The sequence below is a fragment of the Xiphophorus maculatus genome, chromosome 17 (assembly GCF_002775205.1).
Source record: "Xiphophorus maculatus strain JP 163 A chromosome 17, X_maculatus-5.0-male, whole genome shotgun sequence".
In the NCBI taxonomy this organism is placed as follows: Eukaryota; Metazoa; Chordata; class Actinopteri; order Cyprinodontiformes; family Poeciliidae; genus Xiphophorus; species Xiphophorus maculatus.
In genome coordinates this window covers 15,096,514-15,114,644 of record NC_036459.1, presented here as the reverse complement: position 1 = coordinate 15,114,644, position 18,131 = coordinate 15,096,514, and the positions used below count along the sequence as shown (strand labels likewise).

The 18,131-nt window shown below is 42.0% G+C and overlaps 1 protein-coding gene across 8 annotated transcripts in view; it reads left to right on the top strand.

Annotated features, from left to right (window-relative positions):
* Nucleotides 1-18,131, top strand: part of sox5 (SRY-box 5) — a 98,372-nt gene that overhangs the window by 62,135 nt on the left and 18,106 nt on the right. For 6 of the 8 annotated variants that reach the window (XM_023350128.1, XM_023350130.1, XM_023350129.1 and 3 more), the window contains 3 exons: nucleotides 2,643-2,769; nucleotides 7,175-7,251; nucleotides 15,996-16,160. In XM_023350128.1, the coding sequence (XP_023205896.1) occupies nucleotides 2,643-2,769; nucleotides 7,175-7,251; nucleotides 15,996-16,160 (369 nt within the window). The remainder of the gene's footprint in view (nucleotides 1-2,642; nucleotides 2,770-7,174; nucleotides 7,252-15,995; nucleotides 16,161-18,131) is intronic. The other 2 variants (XM_023350127.1, XM_023350126.1) reach the window with 2 other exon arrangements.

The following is an 18,131-nucleotide window of genomic DNA, read 5'->3' as shown; positions in this document are numbered from 1 at the left end:
TAGGGATGACGAGTCAGATGATGATGTAATTTTTATTCCCAACATATATTTCAAAAAATGCCAGAGAAAAATATAAAAGAATAATCTAAGAAAAATAAAAATAGGAATTAAAACCAAACATAAACTAAGACTTCCATATTCAGGCAAAAAGGAGTACGAAGAGGCCAATGCTTATTTAACCCAGCTGACTCATCCAGTCTGTACACAGTGTCAGCTTTGCAGTGCACTAAAGCAGAAACTCTTGCATGTTGGTGTATATTTTAGGTTCTTCCATGACCTGCGTTTTCTGCTTTCCATGCGAGTGCCGCCCCTTTCATACCCAACATGCATCTGTTCCAGTAAGCATGGTGGTGCTGCTCATCAGCTCCACAGCTGTTGCAGAAATATCTGCAACATATGGACAAGAGTGTTTCACTAGAAACCTTCCCCGGTGTTGTTCTATATCTGCTTTGCTGCTTTTGTGTCTCTTTCTTGTCCTTTTGTTGCTTCACCCCGCCCCCCCTCCCCCAACAGCCTGTTTTTTTTATATATATATATATATTGTGGAGACTTGAATATGTTATGCAACAGTTCTGTAGGCTGATTAATGTCTGCCCATTGTGTGCAGGCTTTTTGTTACGAGATCAAAAGAGAAGAAAAGATAAGAGAAGAGAGAAGCCTTGGATGCTTTGAAGGGTTTTCTATGATAATTTCAATTGCGGAAAGAAAGAAGCAAAGCCTCGTGCGCGCGCTCTGACATCACACGCTCCATACGCACGTCTCAAACTTATCGTCCTGCTTTTCCCTCTCCTCCCTTTGGTACGATACAGTTTAGCTAGCCAGCCTCGCTGCTCCAGCATATGTCCAATTAGGCCTGAAAGGCAAAGCAGAACAGTTCTGTCTGTGATTCGTCCCCGCGGGGGTCCTGTCCGCTGCCTGATCGCGTGGCTCGCAGGCGGCGCGGCGGTTTATGGTTAACCCAAAAAAGAAAAACGGTGGAGTAATTATTGTTTTTGGTGTAAGAGAAGAAGGCGGGGGTAGGGAAGTTGCTTGAAGAGAGCGCCGTTCCCCCTGCGCTGTGATAGTTTGATTACAGTGCTGCCGGCGGTCGCATGCCAACACGTAGGAGCAGCAGGAGAGGATGGCAGGGTGGTGGTGGCTGAGGGGGGTGTACTTACTGAACACTGTAAAAGCGCTGTTAGTACCGAGTGACACCATCTCCAACACTAACCACTTCAAGTGCTGAGATATTACCTGATTGTACCGTGGCACCACCAGCACCACCTTCCTGATGATTGTGCTGCCGTTTCCGTCGTTCCAGATCAATTTTCCACATCAGACAGCTTTTACCTGCCCATTATCCTATTCAGCCATTACCTCTCTGGCCTCCTGGCAAAATAAAAGCGACAGAATAGAGGAAGGGAGGGAGATGAGCTGCGAGGAGGGAAGAGCGCTTACAAGCCAGAAACATGCAGGTCAAAGGCTTTATGGGTTGGATTTCACGGGGGTATTTTACCAGTTTGTCACTTTTACCTCCACAAAACCTCTCCTGGTGCTGCTGTACGTTTAAATAAAGAGAAAAAAGTATAGCTGTAGTGTGTAGGATAAGTGGTGAAACTGAAGGACCTGCTTCTACTTCTCATTTATTTCAGTACAGTGTAGGCGAGCGTTGTATTGTTGCCATCCCGAAAGATTCAACAGCAAAACCAGTGGCCTCGCTCCGACTTCTGCATCACACCAGCTCTCATGTAGAGAAGATCCATTTCATACCCACCTTCCTCCTCTCTCTTCCCCACTTTCCCTCTCATCCTTAGCTGTCACTCAGTCCATCACATGCGAGTCTTTGTGTGTTGTTTTTGGCAGAACGCTGTTTAGTGCAACCATCTGTCTCCTCCTCCTCTCTCTCTCTCCTGCCGTCTCTGCCAAAGTCACCCAACGGAGGAGACTTTTTTCTTTCTTTCTCTTCCTGCGTCTCCTTTTCAAATCCTGGAAATCTTATGAAGTCGTATGGCTCTCTGCCGACGGGCGCGCGCAGAGGGTTGGGTTAGCGAGCTTTTTGGTTCGGTGCGGAGAGAAGAGAGAGAACATTATCTTCCAAATAAGAGTAAAAGCCCAGCTGTTGTTACAGTTTAGTGAACTGTCCTTGTGGCTTGAAGTGATGGGATGGCAGGTCTTTTTTAGTTTCTTTCTGCAGTTTCTAATGTATTTGTGAGGTAAAACGAAATCTGCTAGACGTAAAACAAATAAACATTTCAAATATCTATCTATGGAATACAATTAAACATAAAAAAGACCAGTTTTTTTGTTGTTGTTTATTTTTCTTTGCTCACTTGGTTGGTCTGGTTTCTTGATTGTGTCAGAGGTGATTTGCTTGACAGGAACAGGCAAATGGGATATTCTGTTTCATAATTAAAACAAGAATAACCCAGGTCTTTTTAAGGCAACAAAGTATACAAGCTGCGACAATATTATAGATAAAAATGTCAAGAAAAACCCATCAATGTTCTTTTCAGAGACAACATCCAGTTTTTAAGCTAGGTAATGTGCTTCCTGACTTTGTACATGCACGCTAGCGTTTCTGTTTTTCTTCCCACCTCTTTATTCGTATCTCCCATCCCTTCTTACCACTTTTACCCACCAACCTCTTCTCCCTCCTTCATCAGCAGGTCCAGGGCCAGCTCCCTCCACTGATGATTCCCGTGTTTCCTCCTGACCAGCGGACCCTGGCGGCTGCCGCAGCCCAGCAGGGCTTCCTGATGCCCCCTGGCTTCAACTACAAGCCTGGCTGCAGTGAGTGGCATCGACACTCACACACCTAAAGTTTTCTTGCACTCTTACATTTGGACTAAGAACTTAAGTGGATTAAAAAAGAAGAATTCCAGAATTCTGGATGTTTAATCAGTCTTATCAAAAGTAGTACCACTTCTTAGTATGGTCCATGAACTTTACATAGGATCAACATCGAGGCCATTCAGGAACACAAACTTTAAATTGAATAGGAAGACCAGCTTTCCTATCTATGGTAAAGTGTTAGGCCACTGTAGATTTAGAGGGTGCCGACCAAGACAGAATTTCTTCAAGCTAAACAAATTGCTACTATAGAAAGGATTTATTATCAGATGACTCAAGTAGTAAGCTGTATTTGGTAGAGGTCAGGTAAGGCTTTAAACCTAAGATTATTGTAGCATCCTCGTGGTGTGAGTCTGTTTTACTGCTTGTGATACTGTCGTTGCACAAAGGGAGTAGGATAATAGAGGAGTACCTCGAAATACTCCCATCTTACCTCAAATAATCAAATGACAGGTGGTTGAAACTTTGACCAAACTGGGTGTTTTAACAGGACACTAGTCACAAACACACATGAAAAGTTGCTGGTTCCTGGAATGACCTCAACCCTGTTGGACATGTCTGGACTTTCCTTAAAGCCTGGTGCCAAGAAGTCAACTAATTTAGGCAAACCATTTCATATCTGATTGAAAAACGGGCAAATTGTTTGCTGTACCATCATGCCATCCTAGAAAAAGAAGGTCTTGAATGAATATGCTATCCAGGCCGGTGAGGAGCGTTTGTAACTCTGACTGCATGTGGAGTCAGGAAGAGAGGCAACCTTCAGAGAAAATAACTTTCATGTTTCAGTTGTTGTCCACCAAGAAAGGTAGAAGCTGAGCGTTCTCCCACATGACGAGTCTGGTTGCTTCCCCAAAGGCGAGCTCGCCCTTACAACAACATCTCCCTCCTAATAGAAAAACCAGTCCAAATACAGCCTTCCTGTTTACACTCAGTATCTCTCCCGCTTTCACTCAGTCCTTTTGGCTCCTTCCTTTTGTCTTGTCTATTTTTTGACATATAAAAGCAACAAAATGAAGGCGTTCTGCAGGACTTTTTTTTTTTTTCTTTTCTCTTGGCCATTACACTCCGGCTGTGTGGCAATGTGTTGTTTACCATGATAGCGAGAGAGACAGAGACAGAGAGAAAGAGACTGTTGCTTGCCAGGGGATGCTGGGAATAAATGCACAGTGGGGGGGGTTAGCAGAAGGGGGGTAAGGGGGTGGTAATGTGACCTGCCCCAGGTTCTCCTCACATTAACACGGGACGCAGCCAAAACACGTTTCCAACTCAGCCCACATGCACTAGCGCTCACACAGACACACTCGCGTCTCAAACACAGATAGAGACGACGAAATTTATCGAAAGAAACTTCCACAATAGCGCACAAGAACACAGACTGGTGAACCACCGGAATACCCGCCCCAAACCCCACCCCACTTAGAGTTTCACAGCTTCCTAAACAAGTCCACTCCATTTTAATTAGTGCCATCTTCACCCACACCCACGGCCCACGTAAATACCCTAACAAGTAGTGGGCCTGTCTTTTCGCTGCCTCAGCCAACTCCAACCGGACTGGCACACTGTCGCAGGCCAAGCCGCCCCTGAGAAAACTCTCTGGCAACTTTGGAAGTTGTTGTGAAGCGATGCGGTTTGGTGCGGCAAGCTCTAAATAGGACATGTGTAGCATTGTGCTCTGACATATTCTCATGGCGCTGCTGAAGATATGAATAGATATTGTGTGTGCAGTACGGACTTCTAAGCACGACTTTCTTTGACTAAAACTGAAAAGGGACATGCAGAATTCATACAGTCACATTTTCAAATGGATTTGATTTAAATGTCTTGACATTTTAACACCTTAGTCATTAAATGATTACTTTATACAATGAGACAGTGAAAATCTTTTTCGCCCTGCGAACAAGGCAGAATCGATCTTACGATTAGATTTTGTAACACGAAGTCAGATTAATACAACACTGCAGATCAGGGCAAACAATTAAACAGCTGTAGTGATGGTGATAATGAGCTTCAGATATTAATACAAATGAAAAATGATCCAGTCAGTTTCTGCAGTTTATGCCCATGTCTTCACACACAATGAAGACTAAAGTAGCAAAGTTTGAAATAAAACAACAAAATCTCCAAAGGTCTCAATTGGAGATCTGAACAGTGTTTCCATAACAACTGCTAGATGCTTTTTTCATGCCAATCGAATGTTTGGAAGAAAATATTTTCTGTCCCACCATCATAAATGTAAACGGATACAGTTCAGTAATCTCTGCCAGGACTTTAACTGTATCCACGTTCTTTGCTGTAGATAAAACTAAGATAATTCCCAGAAAACATTCAAATTGATTTGTCGTTAAAAAAAACAAAATATTCTCAAATCAAAAGTTTACCAATTATATAAAATGTTTCCTGCACCTAAAATAATATATGATGTTTCTGTTGAAGTGTGTTCAGAAGCTTTGTGCAAAGGTTTGGTGAGGAATTTGGGAACCACTTTCCTAAAAGCCTCTCTTGACGATCAAACCGGACTTGGCGACATGTGCTCTTAACAATTTTTCCTACATCTCAAACTGTGTGAAACATGACACCAGGTCGAGACGGACCGTCCCTGCTTTATTTCTCCCTCTTCGCTCCATTCATCTTCGTCTTTCGTCTGGTTGTCGGTGAGAAATCTCAGCCTGGTTCGCCTCTGTCCCCGAGCCAAGAGCAACATGTTTGCTTTTCCCTGTCCCTCTCCCTTTTGTTACAGCGACCCCCAGGAGGAGCATAAATATCCACTGGACTCATGTTTGCTTAGGAAGCAAGTAGAAAAGACCAATCTCCTAGAATACACAGTCCTGAAATAATTTGTTAATCCCTCCTGCCCTCTCCCCACTGGAAACAAGAATGTCTCGGTTTCGCTTTTCGTTGTTTTTCGTCTCTAAAGAGATGGGAAAATATGTTGCAAGGAGAGTCTGGCTTATGCCACGCTAGGATGCACGCAAACACATACAGATTTACATACACACAGTGCTAGAGCCAAGAGGCTGACCCCTGCTCTGAAGGTTCAAGCCAGAGATGCAAGTTCAAGCCCAGAGAACATTCTCAAGTTTTCTCCGCGAAGACTGAAGTTTTCCTGGATGAAATAAAGCCTGACCTCCTCCGTGTAGTGCACTGTGGTTAGCTGGTATTTTTAAACGCAAATTAGAGCAGTATGTTTATACAATATGATCATAATTAAACAATATCCTTTCCACATTCTCCCCTCCTCATCTCTGACCTCTTTGTTCCCCCGTCTCTGCCTCTCAAAGTAATTACAGCCTATCTTGCACCTACTAACTAATAACACGACTCATCCTTTTTCTTCCATGCTGTCGTCACTTCACTCCTATTATGTCTGTTTCATACATCTATTTTTTCATTTGTTCTTCCTGGAAGAGGGGAAATGCTTAGATTATTAAGAAGAAGAAGAAGAAGACGAAGACTAATGAAAAGCGAAAGATGACAACAGGAGGAAACAAGAGGACGAGCCACCTGAAGCAGAACAAACAGCCGAGGGTAGAAAATGGAGGAGGGGGGAAGAGCAGCAATCGGTGTTCACGGCTCTTAATTATGGCGCTGGGGCCGGCTTTATCAGAATCCCCTCACCTCGCTGCTCTTTGTCAGGGGGTATTAAGGAGGAGGACACACAATCAGGCTTTTCATTAGGGCCATACCGGCAGGGCACACAAAAGAGGGCTTTAACAGCTGCAGAGGGACTCAGGTGGTAGGAGGGGGAAGAGGAGCGAGGGATGAAGGTGGGACGAGTACAATAAAATGATGCACAAAAACAGCGGGGGGCATTAAGGGAGTAAAACAAGATTATTAGGGTTGGGCTTTTATCGTTTATAGTGATTAGAGTTTTGATTTATCGCTGTCACAATAAATTCCAATTAATGATGCTAAAAATCCCCCAAAACTGTCCATATTGTCAGGATTGATATCTCTTTCCTCTGCTGTTTATTCAATAAATATCAATAAATTAGAAAATACAGTTACAGTGCGCAGTTTAGTGATACAAATCACACTTTTCTTACGTGACTGGTGTCCTAAGCGAACATATTATAAACAGGATTGTTTTTCAAGAGCATTATTTGTGTTTTTTAGAGGCTGTAACTGCTGTGACACACACTATACACTTAGGAATGATGTAATAAATAGTTCTTATTGTTACTTTTACTCTTATTACAACAGTACAGACAAATGTCATGAGAAAACTGAAAAGTCCACACAAGGATAAACACTGAAACTAAGGTTCAACCGGTGCGTGAAACACACCTGATTGATGTCTTAATGCAAGGCTGCAAAGTAAAAAAATATCTATATTTGTTTTCCTCAGGTGACCCCTACCCTCTCCAGCTCATCCCCACAACAATGGCCGCCGCCACGCCCGGCCTGGGGCCCCTGCAGCTACAAGTAAGTCTGCATCACCCACTAAAATACGCCAGAGGGCAAGCATGCAACTCGAATCAAACGACTTTTACACTCTCAAGAAAACACTTTTCAGTCCCCCCCCCACCCCTCCTTCCTTGATGAATGCGGTCATTGTGAATAAATTCCTAAAGCCCGGCAGCGTTCACACAACATACTGCTGCTCCGCGCACAGCCGCAAGCAGAGTGGCGGGCAGGAGGGGACGCACAGCTGTCACTTTCAGCCAGAGTGTTGGACATCAGAGAGAGAGAGAGAGACAGCTGCAACGTGATCTCCATGATCAGACATGAAAAATCACACGGTTCTGACAAATGCAACCTTAGCCTTTGGCTTTTACTGAGATAAAAAGGGAACGAGATTGATGTTGTCCAGTAGAGTGGCTGACTGGGGTCAGCACACGTAGGGCAGAGTTATTCAGATCAACCATATTGATTAATCTAGACTTTTCCCTCTCCGGTCACAGCAAACATTTAACTTGAACTTGTCTCGAAATTGGCTTTGAATCTAGGAAGACAGAAACTTTCGTGAGAGAATAGTAGAGCTGTATTTTAACTTAATTAGAAGATGAAGGTGAAATAATGTAGCAATCATTTTCTTAATCAATAGAGAATAAAATGATTTTCGACACCATTATTCAGAGATATGTTATTAGAGAAAGAGCACATTTATTGCTTAGCAGTTCAGCGAAGGTCAGTAAAAATATATTAAAATAAACTCTAGTAAGAGTTCATCAAAATCACTTCTGGGGTCCCTCAAGTTTCTGTCGTTGGTCCTAAATTATTTATACTGTACAGTAATGAAATCTGAACTGTTTCATTTTTGTTTTATTTGCATATAAAACTAATTCATGCTGCTTTGGAAAATACATAGAAGGAAGAAAACAAAACGGGACAAACTTTCTTCAAAATGCTGGAAAATGTTTTATTTGCAGTTATTGTTAAAATATAGGTGAATTTATATGTCTACATATAATACATAATATAATATATAATATAATACATGTCTTCAAAATATTTTGACAGCTGACAGCAGCCAGTTTAGGTCAAAACAGCAAAGGCAGGGTGCAAAGGGAAACCATGGAAAGAGTCAACTGCTATCCTACTTAGAAGCAGGATGACTGTGTGTTTGGTCCGTTTTCAAGCAGATCACACAGTTTCACCACAATTCTCACGGGCTCTGTGGCCCTCCTCTCTCAGAGGCTAACAGCCTGTACGGGTGTCCCATCAGCTGCCTTTCTAAAACGCATTAATCTCTGGTATTGGGCTCGTCACCTCTGCCTCCTCGACGTGAATAATTACTAAATGTAACACACGTGCACGCACTGATGTCTGGCTCTGTGCAGCTGTTTTGACACACGCAGGTTGTCAAGTACATTAACACGTCTTTTTGCTGACCGCAAACACACACACACACACACACACCCACAGAGAATGACGGGAGAATACGGGTTAAGGGGTTAGACACAGTGCGCGCGTAATACATTTGCACCTGTCAGCCAAACGTGCCGCCCCATATGCTAGACACTACAGGGAGAACGCAATAGCTGTGTAACTCTATCATGGAGAACAGGCCCCGCTGTCAACACTGATTTCATTATTACTCGCGTGTGTGTGTATGTGTGTGTTTAGCTGGAGAATAATGTTCTCTGTCTGCGCTTCAATCTAGCTGTCCATGTGTTCGCTTAAAATCAGCTCAACAGCTTTGTCCACCTTAGTTTGTTTTGGGGGTTTTTCTACGAGTTTTGAGAGGTTAAAAAACACAACTAGTAGAAAAACAAATCATCTCAGTAACAGATTTTGTCCTCACACTGACAGAGTCGCCTGATGAGATTAAGGCTTCGTCAGAGAGGAACAGATTTGGCCAGGCTAACACGAGTGCAGATGTCTCAGCGTGGATGGATTTCCTTCGGGGCTGTCATGGCGCCCTCATTTGATAAGGAGGTGTTTCTGTTGCCGAGACGAGACGCGGCGATAACCTTAGTGCTTCCGCAGAGAGAGGAGACACACACACACACACACACATCTGACACACTGCGTCACAAAGGCACCGACAAAAACAAGCTAAAAGTGCCTGGTTAGCATGCAGAGACATAGTGATTACATATGCTAATATTCTAATTGCTACAATGATTTGAGTACTGTCACCACAATGCTAACACTAATGTGAAGGCAATATGAAGCTGGTGTAATCGCACTATTGAAGGGCATCCTAGACCCCTACTGACACAATATAAGATCTGAAGCAGTTGGAAGCACCCTGCTGTCGACAACAAAGGGCTGCCAACTGTTTCCATTTCTGCTAATTCTTAATTAACCTTTATGTTAGGAAGGGAGAAAAATAGATAAAAAGCAAATAAGGGCCACTAAGCAAGCAGAGTTAACCTTTTAAGACCAAAACATTTCAAAATTTCCTTTTATTTCCATCAGGCCAGACAGGGCAAACCTTAGACTTCTCACTCTCGTCCGTTGGATATCTTTCTGAAACAAAACTGTAAATGATCTCCGAGTCATAAGTCATGATCTATAAGTCAGTAGGGCAGACGTTGAAGATCAACATAGATGTTGCCTACAATATAGTTGCACCCAACTGAATGTTTGCTGTATGTGCTTGGAAACTATAAAGATATGTTGCTGTTTAAGAGGCTGCAGTGACACTTACTTAGACGAATTATGTAAATTGTTATTTAAATCTCCATTTTAATTATGCTATCTGTCTGTATTTTTTTTCCTCCAACAAATGTTTGCTGACAGTAAAAATCCTGCTAGGTAATGAAGTATGGATTTCCACTGCAGAATTTTAGAAAACATTTTTAAAACCATGGTAAAGACTACTTTGTAGGGGTGACCATTTATAGTATTGTTTATCATTTATCGTGATAATTTATTTTTTCCAATTTAAAAAAAAGCAAATTCCAATTGATGTTGTTTAAAATTCCCAGAAATTGTCTGTATTCTCTCTTTTATTTTTTCCACCATTTGTTCAATGAGTATCGATACATTTGAAGTTGCGATTAAATATCGGTTAATTTGTGCAGCTTTGTGATACAAATCACACTTCTTTATATGCGACTGGTGTCATAAAGCAGCCTAATACAAATGGGAATGTTTGTCAAGAGCAGTTTTGTGTTAGTGGGGCTGTAATTACAGTGACACAGTCACAACCGTACAGTTACCTCAAATAAATAGTTCTTATCGTCACATTTATCGCTATCACAATAGTACCACAAAATATGATGATAAAACTTTAAGTCCATATTGCAAATCCCTTCTACTTTCTCTACATTTAGGTTTATTACACCAGTGGAGGTGGAAAAATCTAGCAGATGAACTGGCATGGAAAAAACCACATTGTATGAACAACTTTTCATACATGGCTGTGGCTCTCTTCACAAACAGCTGCTGCGGGTTTTATTGTTATTTCCATAATGTTGCTCTCAAGTGAACTGATGCATACTCTAGATAAGAGGCGAGAAGTCATGCTTAGAAACATGGCTTTTGACCCGATGACACTCCATAGCAAGTGTATACATGGGATAAAAGACAACTAAGAGGAGATCTCTCAAAAGCCCCGTGATAAGTGCATTTCTTAGAGAAAATGTTTTAATCTCTGTGATTTAATGCTCTTTCTGTCATCTTCTTTTCTAACAGCCTCCATAGAAATGTGCAGACTAGCTCTTCCAGTCAATAGTGGCTTAACACAGAATCCTCTACAGAAGGTTTTTAAGGCAATGGAGGCTTTGGAGTGTGTAAGGTTGGCATTTAGCATCTTAATCTGAGAGATGAGTGGGACATTGTGCATTAGAGCATATTAATCTGACTCCCTATTGACCCTTCATACATTGATACAGTTATCATTCACATCAAACAAATGGCGAAAGACAGACTGGGGGAATGTTGATAATAATGCTGTAAAGGATGAACATCCAGAGGATCAGATGGAGGGAGGAACTGATAAAAAAAAAAGGGTGGAGAAGGAAGTAGGTGGATGTGTGAGAGGAAGAAAATGTGTGTGTGCATGTGTGTTATAAAGAGGGTCAACAGCGTGGGTCAGGCATCATATGGAGAGGCAGATGTTGGAACATATTGTCCTGGATTATCGCACTGTACTCCGGAGACATAGATGGACGAACAACGGGTAGACAGATAGAGGAGAGGAGGAGGAGGAGGAGGGGGAAGAAAAAGGAGGAACAGATGAGAGGAGGTAGAGGAGAAATCAATGGAGTAGCTTGTCTCTGTACAAAAACCTTATCTGGGAAGAAGCGGAGTAACAGCAAAGCAGTTTTCCTGGACATGGGAATTCTGTCTGTGTTGGTATCTCTCCTACCGGAGGTGATAATTGATTCCAAGAAATATTTGTGCTAAGCTGGGATAAGTGAAGGAATCAATCAAGGCTGTACAGATAGCTGGTATGCTAGCAAGGGTCTGTTTTTGTGGACAGATTCTTAAGTTTTCTATCACAACTTTGATACCAAATCAAACTCTTAACACAACTTAATTCTTTCGTTGTATTATGTGTGAACAAAAAGCCTTTGAGCTCCTTATTTAGATTAGTGAACAAACAATACCATAAAGGCAGCGGAAAACAGCAGACAGGTCGAGGATAAAGCTATGGAGAAGTTTGAAGCAAGCTAACGTTTCTATGGCAACTGTAGAGGAGCTATGGATATCTACAGCTCAGGTATGGACAGGATGGGAAGATGGATGCAAGTAAAGGCTCGAGACTGTGGCAGAGGATTGACTAAACATGTAGCTAGAGCTCTATGAAGTTGTAATCTTGAGTTAGAACGGCCTAATCAAAGTAAGGACCTAGATTCATCCAAGAATCTGTTGCAAGACTTAAAATTAGTTTTAAATTGGCAATAATCTGGCTGGTAAAGCTGGTGAACAAATCTTTTAAAAAAAATCTAAAATGTTGAATTACTATTTTTAAAAAAGCACTGTGTCCAAGCTTTAAAAAGAAATTGAGAGTTATTTTAAAAATTATCATTTTTTTGTTTGTTTTATTGCTACTTGAAGTCTATAAATGCTGACTTTGTTGTCTCTTAAAGTACCAGAACATTTCATCATCACTGGAAGAAATGCACAGTGGTGGAGGAGAATCCATTCAGATCCATACAAACTCCCCTTGTGTCCATGTAAACAATACGCATTGCTAGCTAGCTCAGTGAGGATCAAGTGAGTTTGTAATCTCTCTAAAGCTGCAGATTATTGACAATGACTCAAATACACACACACACACACTGACTGCAACAAGATACACACTGCACAGAGTCAATAGTGCTAATACCAAACAGTCACCTTATGTCTTGAGTTTGGGATCTCCAATAGCCTCACATTGTCCATCAGTAGGGCTCCAGCAGTACATGCTACACACACACAGTGTGTCAGCGAGGGCAAGAAGCACTCACTGACCACTAAACATGTTACCACGAGCTTACACAAATATATGCAGATGTTGCTGGACTCACATTAGGGGATTAAGGACAGAAGGAGCGAGAAGCAGGTCTTAATGGACATACACACACACACACACACACACACACACACACACACAGAAAGCGCAGCAGTATGCCTGGCCAGAGAGTGACATTTTAAATTTCTTGGTCTCATCCAGCAACCTCGATTGAATTTTCTCCCCCTCTCACTCTTTGTTTGTGTGTCTGTGAGTGTGTGTGTTCACTCCTCCAGTCACCCCAGGGGGCTTTGCGCTGTCACTTCCTGTTTGTTGACATGCATGTCGTCGTGGCGACGCTCTGGGCACGCTCCGCAGTGCCGCTGCCCTCTGCACCATGTGTGTGTATGTGTGTGCAGTCAAACGGGTGCGTGTGTGTCATTTCTCGCCGGCCCATTGAGCAGCCTTTGAGTGACGCGGGCCTGGCCTTGTAATGGAACTCGATTCAGTCCACAAATAAAGAGGCCTTTGAACCACTGGTCCGAATATGGCAGAAAACACACACACACACACACACACCAAGATGCACAAATTCATACACACCCGCCTGTGGTGCACAGGCTGGAGGAGTTTGGCTAGTGGTGAGGGGAGTTCATGCTTGGTTGCACCTCCACCCTCCCACCCACCACCTCTCCTCCACCTCTTTTCCAGGAGCTACAGTGCAGCTAATTGAAGAGAAATGAGGGAGCAAGTAGCTGATCAGATCTCAGCTAGCTGGCCTCCACATCCAGTGATTCATGACGGATCTGCTGGCTTACAAAACACAGCACCTTATAATGTACATGCTACCTTGGTAAAGACACCGAGAAATAAACACATGTGGAGTAATTTAAGTGTGCATTCCAACCAGTCCTGTTGGGTCTGCTTTAATCAAGCTCTGGTTCATTTGGGGAGGTGTGAATGCACAACTGAACTCTGTTGCGGATGCGGACCAAAAGAGCAAACTCTGGTCTGCCTAAAAACCTACAACTCGGCTCAGTTAAAGTAAACTCTGGTGCAGTTTGAATGCAGTTTGACCGCTCCAAAAGTCAGAAGTGGACCATAGCGCAGGGCATTCTGGGTAAATACAACCAAACAAATGTGAGTCTAGCATTAACGGGAGAAATGGCTCATGATCTCTTGCCAAACACAAATCCTACAACCTTTGAAATCTTGACCTACCTCATTTTTGTTTACATTTTGTGAAGAAGAAAGTTGCGCTCATGTCTTCTTCGGAAGTTTTCATGTAGTTTCCTTCGGTAGTTCTTGGTGCAGCACCACCACAGGCAACTGGTTGATCAGGTTTTTAAATTAGTTTGGTTCATTTGGCAGTGGGAAGGTGAACCACTCCAGCTGGAACAAATGTTGCAACTTTGGACCTGCATCAAACTGAGTCTGCTGGACTATCAGGTGTGAAAACCTCCTCAGACTGAATAAATTACAAGAATTAATCCTAAATTTCAAATATTTATTTATTATTAACAAGTAGACCCACTGGTTAATAATAAATGGGTCAGTTCTTATCATACCTATAGTTGATCACTGTTTGTCACTCTATCAAGCCTTTTCTAACCTTGCACAGAACAAAATAAGTTCTAAAAGTATCTGTGACTCGCGCAGATATCGTAGCGGGTCACTATCGGTATCAGACAATTCTCAAATATGCGATCTGTGTATCGTATCGAAAGTGAAAAAGTTGCATCAGGACACCCCTAGTGATACGTTACAGCAAAAACAGATTATGTTGAGATATATGTTGTAAACTTTTCAGGAAATTCTTTTTAAAAAAAAAAACGTCTAAATCCTTTAAAAACTACACACACAAATGTGAAGAAACTTTTTTCTTTTGGCATAAACTCAGTTTCACAATTCAGTAGTTTTCAAGTGCAAAGTTTCAAGGTATTCGTCAGGGCTAAGCAGAGATGTGATTCTTCCTTCAGTAAATAATTGATTTCGCTGGAATGACTGGTATCCTTTCTTTAAAAAAAAATAAACTAAAGTAGAAATTCAGCAAGAGGAATAGAAAAGGGAGGCAATTGTAAAAGAAAACGTGTTTCTGTTGTACTACTGGAGTATTTATTATTGCAGCCACTTGTGATGGACGTAGATTCCTCCCTGAAAGTATGCCTTTGTTTCTTTCCAGAGATTAATCTCTTTATTTGAGATAGCAGAGGAGAGCAGGAGGTAACATGGCTGTCAGCAGCGATACAGAAAGAGGTACAAGCAGACAGAAAAGCATGATGAAGAGAAGAAAATAGCGGTGACAGCATCTCTTCCTTGTCCATTTGCATAAACCAGCCTTTGTTTGACGCCGGTGGCCGGCAGCCAAGCGCCAACAGAAGGACGGAAGTTAAACTCAGAAAAAGAAAAACGGTGATCTCCATCCAGAAAATTATTCCACAAGAAATAAATAACAATTATAACTATTCAAAAAAAAAAAAAAACAACACATCAGTGACTTCTCTCTAAACTAAGCATTCTGTTGCTCCTCAGAGGGAGGAATAACAATTCGGAGGAACGCAAGACGACACGGCGTCTGGGAGATTTGTATTAGAGCACATGAAAGCAGCTGAGCTTTGCAGGATGGGTTTGATTGAGACAGAAAGGAACACTGAAGCTTTTTCCAAGTTGTGATCATTTTAGTGTGTGTGTGGGGTGTGTGTGTGTGTTGCCTCGAGGGAAAAAAACAAAACAAGTGAATTTACCAACACAGCATCCTGCAGCATAATGCCTTAAATTAATTAGAAACTAATTAAATACAATAAAAATAAGACTCGGAAAGCTGCGTTTTTGTTTCCTCCACAACAGTTTATTCAATTAATTTATCTTTATTGAACTACATTGCAGCTCTTATTGTAACTAAGCTAAGAGACACATTTCTCTCTTTTCTCTGTATCATCATAATTTTTTTTTCCCACCTTGTGCCTGAGCCGGGCTCTCCGGCATGACCTCGATAGCCAGAATGTTTGCCTTTCTCCCACGATGCACCTGGAGGGGACATGCCCATCTCTAGGCCTGTCAGAGAGGCTGTTAGCGCTTCTCCCATGGGTTGAGGGAGGGACTTGAGGGGGGTGACAGTAAAAATGTCCCTCTGTCACACAAACAGAGGCCGGGCCACTAATGGCCTCCTCTTCTGGAGCTTTTTAGTTGCCTTCTTCCTTTTTTTGTGTGTGTGTGCTCTTAAGTATTCATTTATTCATGTCATCCTTTTCTTTCCTCCCCCTCCCGTAACCTCGCTCCTCTTCCTTTCTTCTTACTGTCCACTCCTTCAAACCCGCCCGCCTCTCTGACCTGGCAGCAGTTGTACGCAGCTCAGCTGGCGGCCATGCAGGTCTCCCCGGGGACGAAGCAGCACGGTGGCAGCCTCGCGCCCCAAGCCAACCTGGGCGCTCACTCCCCACCCACCAACTCACATCCACAGGGCGACAAGAACCGCAGCTCCCCACCTTCAAACAAAAACAAGGTAAGATGGGGTAAAAAAACTAAACAAAACTCAAAAGGCCTTGTGTTTGCGCTTGTGGATGTGCATGTTACTGTACTCAACACACAACAGCAAGAACCCATCTGCAAGATTACATGTCATGTATTTCTATATGTTATATAACTTAGGGCAGAGCTGAGTGTATCGCCGCACCTCAGCCTGAACACACAGTAACCCCCCATGCTATGAAGACGCTTCTATTTCAGATAATAGTTAAAGTAACTCACATTTAAGACCTTTTAAGACCATTATGAATGGAATTTAAGACCTGCACCTCCACAGAAATGTACAAACGTTGTCCAAGCAAGTGGCAAAAATAAATGCAAAAAAGCTAGTTAATTAGCTTGGGTGTATTAGTAGCTAGTTAGCGGTAGCCTCACAATAAAGATATCTCTGTGTGCGACTCAAACGTTTGCCTGACAGAAGAGTTGTGCGAGAAAAAAAAAGAGAAAGAACATACAAGATTAAATAGTCCCGTCAAGACAAACTTTAAGACCTGGTATCATTATTAAAGGTCACTTATTTTAGCTGAGCTTGAGGCATTTTAAGGCCCTAATTTTAAATTTTAAGGCTGAAAGGAAGATGGATGAAAATGATATAGATTAGCACTGCAAAAACGCAAAATCTTACCAAGTATTTTTGGTTTAGTGTCTAGTGGAAATATCTTAGTACAGTTGAAATAAGACAAAATTAACTTACTAGTAACTTTTCAGCAACATATAGAAGCTTGTTTTAAGTTAATAATTCCTTAATGTTGATGAAAAAGTACCAGTTCGACTGACAGATTATTTCACTTATAACAACATTTTTCCCATAAGTAAAATAATCTGACAGTTGAACTTGTTATTTTTTTATTAATATCAAGGGATTATTTAATTAAAAGAAGCTCTTACATGTTGTTGAAAAGTTATTTGTAAATTAGTTTAGTTGTATTTCAAGCGTACCAAGATATTTGCACTAGAAACTAGACCAAAAATACTTAGTAAGATTTTGTATTTTTGCAGTCTAGCAACATGGATTAATTAATTTAATTTTAAATAAAGGTAATTGTACAAAAGAACACCTAAAGGCACATGAAATATGCTTTCATGTGTTAAACCTGGGACATAAAGTGTAAGCTGTAGTTGGATGCATGACTGCCTTTGCTCTCGTTGACATAATTTACCAGCATCTTCAAAAACGACTTTCTAGTCCCAAACGAACATTAAAAGTAACTAAAATCAGGATTCATTCCTATAATGTACGATTAAAATATGTCTTACCAAAAGTAATTTTCAAAATGTACGTTTTTTGAGATTAACAACCAACTTTTTGTTTGTGGTCACAATGAATTCTCTGTTGACTTTGTGTAAACAGTGAAGGTCCTTCCTTCTTTTTCTGAGTTTTCCTCAGATAAACTTGCTCCCTGACGATTCTCAGTCACTTCATGTCTACAAATCAAATAGAGTAACTTCATCCCAGAACCCCCAGCTGGTGTCCCATCGCGGTCCATTTGGGGGGATCTGTTGGAGTTTGTGTCGTTTTCTTGGCTGACTGCCTGATCGGTGTGATGAGAGTGAAGCCTCGTGTCCATCCAGGTGGAATCCTATGAATATCTGGTCGGCCTCCTGCACAATCGCACAAACACGCTCCCTGGTGCTCGCATGACCTCTGGTCAGTCAGGCAAACACGCACAAGGACGTTCGTACAAGAAAGTTTAGCTCGTCTTTTCCTACTTTTCCCTCTCCAGTTTCCAGATTCCTGATCAATGTTCCCATTGTTTCCTTTCTCAGCAAATTGATCTCTGACTTTGTTCCCTGCAGCCTCAACTGCCGACGCACTCCCTACATCTCCATCACACACACACACACAACCACCATACCCCGCTGTCACACACACACTTATTACCATATATATAGAGTCAGGCTGGCAGTGAAAGTCATGGCCTGTGGTGGAGGAAGACCAGGGAGTTGT